General features: G+C 45.0%; 1 protein-coding gene across 1 annotated transcript; it reads left to right on the top strand.

Moving 5' to 3' along the window:
* Positions 1-5698: 5698 nt before the first annotated feature.
* On the top strand, positions 5699-8570 carry LOC123044391 (omega-hydroxypalmitate O-feruloyl transferase). Its single transcript, XM_044467122.1, has 3 exons — positions 5699-5925; positions 6020-6493; positions 7463-8570. Exons 1-3 carry the CDS (start codon positions 5923-5925, stop codon positions 8327-8329), a joined length of 1344 nt encoding a protein of 447 aa, XP_044323057.1. The 5' UTR covers positions 5699-5922; the 3' UTR covers positions 8330-8570.
* Positions 8571-9404: the final 834 nt, after the last annotated feature.

The raw sequence follows: 9404 nt of genomic DNA, 5'->3' as shown, positions 1-9404 counted from the left end.
CGAGCACCTGTCGAGGGAGGCGAGCCAGATGAAGAACATGCCATTTTGGGGTGCCCAACTCTTCCAGATGATCAGGGTGCCACGGTCGAGACGGTGACGAGGGCTTGGTAACAAGACGCGGCCGAGTATATTCCATTCGTAATCCACCGCCAGAGGATCTTGTTTGGGGTATTGGAAAGGACAATTCGTTGAAGCATGCGCCAAACATTGACATATTGGACCGTGGTCGCCACCCCCCAGGGCACCGTGGATGTCGGAGACCTAGGCACAGTCATGAATGGCCTCGCCGAGGAGCCTATTGTGTCGGCGTCGTCGGGGAACCAGCGCCATGAGAGAGGGCGCGAGCTCCACGAGTCTGTCCAGAAATGGCATTGCTTGCCATCGCCCAAGATCCAGGTCATCGAGGCACGAAGATTTGTTGCACCTCCTGTTCGCAGGGAAGACGCAAGTGCCGCCAGGGCCGAGAAAGATCGGTTGCTTGAGACCAGAGCCACCTGTTTCGGAGCCCTCCAAACTACAGGGGCGACAAACTTTGGCCCGATTGACAAGGCTATGGCCAGCCTTAACATCCTTGCCCCCTGCCATAGGAAATCACGAATAATGCGCGTGACCAACTTGAGTATAGTGGGGGTCCAGGGCCATCATGATCAAGATGTGAACCGGCATAGCGGAGATTACGTGCCGGACCAGGGCCAGGCGCTCCCCACGAGAGAGGAGAGACGCCTTCTTGGTGGCCAACTTGCTCACCAGCCAATCGACCAGGGGTATTAGAGAGGCGGAGGACACCTTGCGAACTGAGAGCGGCAAGTCGAGGCATTTGATTGGGAAGGCGGAGCCAGGGCAACTGAGGAGCATGCCCACCTCGGCGGCAACCTCGTACGCGCACTAGATCGGGGTTGACTAGCATTTGAGGAAATTGGTGTGGAGACCAAGCATGGCCGAAAGTTTCTAAGAGCTCACGGATAGTGTGCAGCTCGACAGGATCAGGGTGGCAGAAGATGATCACATCGTCCGTGAAGAGCGAGATGCTAGAGGTGGTGTGGCGCGTGGCTAGGTGGCAAAGAATCCCATAGTTGACGGACACATCAAGAGTGAGTTGAGGGTGTTGATGACAATGGCAAACAACAATAGCGAGAAAGGGTACATAGTCATAAACTAAAAGACAAAAGCAAACACGCACAAAAAACGTTCTAAGGTCAAATGAATTAGGGGCTTGATGTTACCATAAAAAAAGAGAAGGTATTCTCAAAAAGGGAAAGAAAACACAAATGTGTACATAGATTATGTGGAAATTGCAATGCTCCATAATACACAAAACAACTATATATGTATAGGTAAAAAATTGTGTTAGTTAGTGCATGTGGTCATGCACTTGGTTACAACTACCGACTACACAACATGTGTACGATACCCACAATCCCTTTTTGTTTCCAATACACATAACCTTTACTGGAAAACAAAAATTACAAATAAAAACAAAATTTATTCTAAGATAGAATGATTTAGGGGCATTGACGTTACCCTAAAAAGAAAGAAAATGCATGGGTTAATCTGATTTGGCAAGCATTACTCCAACAATGAAGTTCCACATGCATGCAGAAATAAAGGATCATTCTATTGGAGAGACATTGCTTAAGTCTAACTGATCTATATAGAGGTTTGACATCATGCATAGTCACACTACCCTACTATGAAAAAATGTTTGGAATGGCTCCACCATGATGAGGAAATATCTCGAGTTACACTCATTTGCTTTTGATGATGATATTTCTATTGCAAAAGCCAATCAAGTTGATAATTACTATAGCTTATTCGAGCTACCACTATGTGTAATTGCTCATCAACAATTCCATCACTTAGCACCACAACTTGGCAACATCAGACACAATCATAACTAGGACACTCGGAACCATATGTGGGGTAACACTAAGTTCAACACCAAGAAGATATACAATTCTCTGATTGGCTCTACATCTGCACCTCAACCATTGAAATGGATCTGGAAGTCATGTTGTTGGCCGAAGCACAAATTTTTTCTGTTGGCTTATGCTCAGAGTCAACACATGTGAGATGCTCACTACGAAGAATTCCAACTTGACAACACCCAATGTGCTCCTATGTCATGACTATAATATGGAAGACTTTATGCATATGTTCTTCAGTTGCTCCTTCAGCCAAGCTTTCTGGTGGAGCATTGGTATCGAATGGAACTCTGATGAAAATATCAATGGAATGCTCATTGATGCTAGGAAAAGAGATCAAATGGAATTCTTTATGGAAATCATATTTGGATGCTGAAGCATTTGGAACCAAAGAAATGGCATGATTTTAGAAAATAAACAATATTCCATTGATGCTTGCAAGCATGATTTCGGAGCATCTTCCACCTAACCATGATTAGGGCTAAGCCTAGTATCAAGGAGGAAATGCTATCCTGAATTGATAGTGTGTAATAATTCTATATTATAGCCTCCCTCCTAACCCATGTAACTAATTCGATGATCTTTGTACAACTACGTCACTTATTCTAAATGAAAAAACTCACAATAGGGGGTTTTCCTACTGGCTTTGGTCAAGAAATATAATAAAATAAAAAGACAAATTTTATAGGCAGATTGTGTAGAAATTGCACCATTCTATAATATGCAAGAACTATATATTAATGCAATTTTTAGAAAACAATATGGTTTTCACACAGGTTAGACGAAACTTGCATACATACAACCAATATTACATTTAATGTTTAAACAATAAAAAAATGACAATGGGGATTAATCATCTCACGGTATGCCAAAGATGAACTGCATCTTTATATCGGTGAGACTGTCTCCTCATCGAACTCATACAAACATGCATATCTACATACATCTTATATCGGTGAGACCGTGACAAACTTGTCATTGAGGGGACCATCCCTACTCACCCCTGCTAATTATATCTTAAAATGGTCTCTATTTTTTCAACACTAGCGGCCTCTAAGGAAGAGGAAGGACTGCGAAGGCAGACATCCTTAACAAGATCAAACTCCTTCATGATGTTCACAGGAAATCTTGAGCTTGTTGTAGTTGTTTCATTGCTATTCGAATGCTCTTTTCGAGCCACGAGTTGTATCCAGTGTTTTTTTGATTTTGTAAGACTATAACTTTGTGCTACTCTGGCCATTGTTGGCTTTACTTATGTAAAGCCATGCGCTTCTTGTGCTTGTTTCCTAAATATTCATTGACATAACAACATTTGTGGGCAGCCCTTTGGAAACTAAAACTAATTCCAAAAGAATCCTAGTTTTTTGGTGGAGAGTTCTCCCAGGCATTCTTCCATAGTCAATGACGCTGAAATATAGATACATCAAAGTTATGCTAGATGTGACGTCTACGAAGCGATGGATGAGGATTTGATGCATGCGCTGATCCATTGTTCTCATGCGCAGAAATTCTAGGATGCAAGAAGGTCTTGCTTTAATTTCAAGCTTCGATGATTGCATTCTTAGACATGGTCCAAAGATATTCTTATGGATATCATGTTTATCAAGCAAGAACGGAGCCAGATCATCACTATTATGTCTCACATTTGGTCTTCCTAGAACCGCTGGACACATGATAAAGAGATGTATAATTGCTATGAAGTGGGCACATTAAATGCTCTAGTTGATGGAAATTCCATGGCCACAGCCCATCGACACGGTCGACCATCTATGGAGAGACCACCGGCCCGTGATACGTGAAAATCAACACATTCGTTGCTCTTGACCTTATAACTACAAAGGGAGGTGGGGGGAGGAAGGCGTTGCCAGACCCACCTTGCCTTTATTGGTGCTTGGAGCAAGCCCTTCGCTAGAGTGACAGAACCGCTAACAGCTAAATTATGGGATATGCGTGAGGGTGTAATATTTACACATCTGCGTGGTCTATCACATGTGATCATGTAGGTAGACTGCTTAGAGGTTGTCAACCTCTGGACTTCATGCCATAATTCTCGTTCAGTTGCAGCGCCTATTCTAAAATAACTAGGGAATCATACCCTGAGCTTTGCTTCATTCTTAATTCAACATGTTCCCACGTCTTCAAATGTTTATGCACACCTTTGTGCAAAGCCTGCTTGCAAGCTAGAGGTGACACAATGCTGGCAGTTTGAGAGCCCAAACTTTCTGGTTGAAAGCTTCTGAGCTGATTGTAAAAGAATTTTCATGCATTAATAAAGTCCTAGCGTTGATGCAAAATAATAATAATAACTAGAAGAGTTAGGTGCTCTTTGTTGTGCCGTTGGTGTTGTTGGGTTTCTTTAAAAAATTCACTTTGTTTCAAAATACAAAGTGTATTACTCCTCTGTAAAGAAATATAAGAGCATCTAGATCACAAAAGTAGTAATCTAATTGCTATTATATTCCTTTACGGAATAGGTATTTTTAGATTCATCATGAAATGAATTTTCATACTTTTTTTTGTTTAATATTGTGGATGTCGATATTTTTGCTCTGAACTTGGTCAAAGTTAAAGAAATTTGACTTTCTAAAAAACTAATACCCCTTATATTTTAGAACTGAAGGAATATTTAGTTTGGCAGTTGGGGGAGATGATAGAGTGTGTTTTATTTTTATTTATAATGCGTTGATTTGGTGGGCCTTTCTTGGTGTGATTCTGTGTTATCCGCTAAGCAACTTATATTTATGTGGGGAAATTTTTGTGTCGATTCTTGCATATACTATATTTGTGCTACAATGTTACATGGTGGCGCTTCTTTTTTCTAAGTGGTGGGAGGGTGTGCTTGATTGATATATTTTTATAGGCCGGTTGATGTTGATTGAATTGGAAAACCGTTGGCCGGATCAAAATCGTAAACCAAATCCAAAATTGAATATCTCAATTGAAAGAAAGAGCTTCGAAATTAAAGAACATAGTGAATTAAAAGAATTGAACGGGGGAGTTTGGGAAATTGTTGACCCGGTCAAAATCGGATGACCCAATTCTGAATTCCTCAATTAATTGTGAAGCCTTAAAAAAATTTAGGAAGCATAATGTATAGAATAAAAGAATTGAATGAGAGAGCTTTAAGATCAAATTCTAATTGGAGACCTCAATTGAATGTGAGCTCTTTAAAACTAGTGAGCTTAGTGTTGTAGAGGATTAATACTATGACATGTCATCAATATACCTAGCGGATATTGCATGATGCTGCATGATACTACCTATGATATCCCCACTACCGAAGATCTTATAGACAACCTTATTAGAGCAAGTAAAATAAGGTGATATAAACAGGCTATAAAGATATAAACATTATGTTTTGCAGAGTTGAAAGAGAGATGGAAAGAGAAGAGAAATGGGCTGTGAATTTACAGTCCGCTGTAGCATGAGCTCTAAGAAGTTTTGAGAGTGAAAGGTGGACCATATGTTAAGTCTTTTACTGATAGCTAACTACTCCCTCTGTAAACTAATATAAGAGCATTTAGATTACTATTTTAGTGATCTAAACGCTCTTATATTAGTTTACAGAGGGAGTACTATACATGTTGACTATCACATTGCCTATAGATGACATGACAACATACTATAGTCAACGGCTGGCTATATTATTTAACCATGCTTTTGTAGAGTGCTTATGAGTGATAGCTCTACACCATATAGCCAACAATTGCTCCTAAACAAGCCGTGTTTCCTTGTCCTGATTCTCCTGTACAAATTCATTAATCCAAGCACTAGGCAGAACAGCATTGGTTGTTATGCAACCCCTCCAACCCCAACGGTTCTTGCATCAGCCCATCCTAACCTTGACCGCCTCAAGCAAGCTACCCTCCACTATATAAACACGTTCCCACAAACCCATCTCCTCAAAACACAGAACCCCCACACCTCCTCTGTATTTTCTCTCTCTTTAAACCCACACAAATCTCTCTCTGCCGTCCATACACTCAGAGAGACCATCAAAATGGTGAGTGTGCAATACCAACTCAAGCTGATTACACATGTATGTAAACTTTCGTGTCTAACACTTTCTTCTTGGGTCATGTTATTCGTACGTGCAGGTTGCGGAGGCGAAGCAGAACGGCGTGGCCACCATGGCGGGCAGCAAGGTGCAGCTGATGTCGGTGAAGCGCGGCGAGCCGACGCTGGTGTCGCCAGCGGAGGCCACGCCGACGGGGGAGCAGTACTACCTGTCCAACCTGGACCAGAACATCGCGGTGATCGTGCAGACCGTGTACTGCTTCAAGTGCCCATCGGGCCGCGGCAACGAAGGTGTCGCGGACACGCTCCGGGCCGCGCTGGCTCGCGTGCTCGTCCACTACCACCCGCTCGCCGGCCGCCTCGGCATCAGCCCGGAGATGAAGCTCATCGTGGAGTGCACCGGCGAGGGCGTCCCGTTCGTGGAGGCTGAGGCCGCTTGCGACCTCGCCCTCATCGGGGACCTCTCCACCCCGGACCCGGCCGCGCTGGGGCAGCTCGTGTACTCCGTCCCCGGCGCCAAGAACATCCTCGAGATGCCGCCCATGACGGCGCAGGTACGCCACGCCACTCGCACGCGCTCGAGCGCAGAGGCATGCTTTAACTGCGCGCTCGAGCGCAGAGGCATGCTTTAACTGCGTTTCCGTCGCCCTCCGTTGCCGAGGCGGCTTTGCCGATGCCGGGCTGCGTTGCCCTGAGCTGCGCTTTTAATGGCGGCGTGGAGCCTTGCGCCCTTTTCTTTTCAAAGGAACAGGAAGCATTCTGGACTTGCCAGCGGCAAGTAACCTGGAAACGGACTGCCTGCAACGCGCGTGACTCGAATAATTGAAATTAGGATTGGTTGGCTAGTACTACTCGGAGTAGTGAGGAGAACGGATCGACTCCACGAGGGTTGAACAAATTTGAGTTCAATAGCTTTAGGGGGTTGAAAAGTGAGTTCAATGGGGCAGCCAGAAATATGTTTTCCTCGTAGAATTAGTACAATGGTTTCTTCAGTTCTACCCACATTGCTAAATCCAAATATGTTTTCTTCGGACAAATATTTATTTACTGATACATTGTTTTTTATAGGGATTTAGTTCTACATTGTTAGCCCAACCACTTCTACCTATAAATCAACCAAAACATACCATCCGTTTAGTTTTAGTTGTCGAGCTACCTCATGATACATTCAGACACATGTCAACCACTAACTAATCCAGTCATGTAGTGCAAGTAGCTAGGGTCCAAAACTCACACAGATTAGTTGCACCAAATTAGTACTAGTAGTAAACATTGATACGTCGAACAACCAAATTAGTAAAAACACGTCTGCTGCAAATTTAATGAATTTAAACTGTCGATAATGAATTCGAACTGCGTAGTTTGTCCCCACACAGACACACACACAACCTGTGTATACTTTGGAGTACTACTTTTTTCTTTGGAGTACTACTTTGACTTAAAACTTTTTTCGAAAAGAGGATCACCCCGGGAGTCAGTACAATAGTTAAAGTTTATTTACCATTGGTCAATTTAATTCGCAGGTGACCAGGTTCGAATGTGGCGGCTTCAGCCTCGGGTTGGCCATGAACCACTGCATGTTCGACGGTCTGGGCGCCATGGAGTTCGTCAACTCCTGGGCCGAGATGGCGCGCGGCGCCACGGAGCTCACCGTGCCACCGTTCCTCGACCGCTCCGTGCTCCGCGCGCGCGACCCTCCGGTGATCTCCAACCCGCACCATGAGTTCGAGGAGATCGCTGACGTTTCGGAAATGGCGGCGCTCTACGGCGGCCAGGAGCTGGTGTACCGCTCCTTCTGCTTCGACCCGGACAGGCTTGAGCGTGTCCGCGGTCTCGCCCTCGCCGACGGGGATCTCGAGCGCTGCACCACCTTCGAGGCGCTTTCCGGCCTCGTCTGGCGCGCTCGCACCCGCGCGCTGGGGCTCGCGCCGGAGCAGCAGACGAAGCTGCTGTTCGCCGTCGACGGGCGGCGCCGCTTCGTGCCTCCGCTCCCAAAGGGGTACTTCGGGAACGGCATCGTGCTGACCAACGCCCTAGCGACGACGGGGGATCTGCTGTCGGCGCCGGTGTCGCTCGCGGCCGGGAAGGTGCAGGAGGCCGTGCGGATGGTGACGGACGAGTATATGCGGTCGGCGGTGGACTATTTTGAGGCGACGCGCGCACGGCCGTCACTGGCGTCGACGCTGCTCATCACCACGTGGTCGCGGCTTGCGTTCAACGGCGCCGACTTCGGCTGGGGCGAGCCGACCATGTCCGGGCCAGTCACGCTGCCGGAGAAGGAGGTCATACTCTTCCTCGCGCACGGCAAGGAGAGGAAGAGCATCAACGTCCTGCTCGGCCTGCCGGCGTCCGCCATGGACACTTTCCAAGAGCTCATGGACGAGATATGATCGGCCCAGACCGAGTGGATATGTCAGCGACTGCGCTCGGTGTTTCTATGCTTATTTTGCATGTGTTTGTTAGTATGGTTATGTTAATTGTATTATTAAGTGTGCGTCATTTAATTACCAACTAGTCCCTGGTATAAAACTTTGAAATTTTTTACATGAGTATGTTTGTAAAACTATGCTTCCTCCAATACAAAAAACATGACATCCTAGACATTCGATCAAATAAACATTTAAACCAATATTTTGTTTCCACGTGTGATAATCATATCAATGTGGTTATCTAAAAAATTGCAACATGGGAATTTTATTATGTTGTATGATTATATTGTAAAGGAAATCAATGATGAATAGCTATGTTTTGGGGACCATTCGGCATGGGCACTCGCTTCTCGGAGAGGTGCGCAAAAGGCAACCCCGTCTTCATGTTGTAGGATCAAATATTGAATGAGATAATCGGTTGTGAGTAGCCGGGATAAACAAGGCACTATAAGAGGACGCAGAGGATGCCAACGGAATCCTGCGATCCAAGAGAATCGCCAATTCACAATATGCGTACTAACCCAAATAATGACGCTTAAGTCTTGGAGCACTGATTTGATGCAACTTGCAAGTGGATCATGAAAAAAAATACAACCTCGCTCAAGTCTGGAGCACGTATCAGGTGGAACTCCACGAGGAATCATAAGAATAAGGTGGCAATTACTCCCCATTCTCAAGACAAGGCTATGTGTTTGTCTATAAAACTAGATGACCCGCTGCGCCCATGGCGTAAAGGCAAATTGCAACCGAAAAGTTAAGCAAGCTACAAGGAACATGTTATATGAATTATGCACATAGAATGATCTTGGTTTATGAAATTTCACGTCGCGACACCTCGTTGCAGTCATGATGCAAAAAATAGATGCATTCGATAAGCGAGGCAATTAATTTGTACATGCAAAATGTTTTTACCACGGGCTAATGTCTTGTGAGTATCGCATATTGTGTTGGGTTTTGACAGCGATGTGACGACCATCTAGGCAGCCGCATCCCCCCTATTTGTATCTTTAGATTCATGAAGGCGCATGAATTGCAA

The sequence above is a fragment of the Triticum aestivum genome, chromosome 2B (assembly GCF_018294505.1).
Source record: "Triticum aestivum cultivar Chinese Spring chromosome 2B, IWGSC CS RefSeq v2.1, whole genome shotgun sequence".
NCBI classification, from domain to species: Eukaryota; Viridiplantae; Streptophyta; class Magnoliopsida; order Poales; family Poaceae; genus Triticum; species Triticum aestivum.
This window is presented reverse-complemented; position numbering and strand designations above follow the sequence as displayed.

What these genes read in the sequence shown, in the direction of transcription:
- LOC123044391 (XM_044467122.1), top strand. An exon ending in TGCCGCCCATGACGGCGCAG is followed by an intron (nt 6,494 to 7,462) that starts GTACGCCACGCC and finishes TTTAATTCGCAG; the next exon opens with GTGACCAGGTTCGAATGTGG.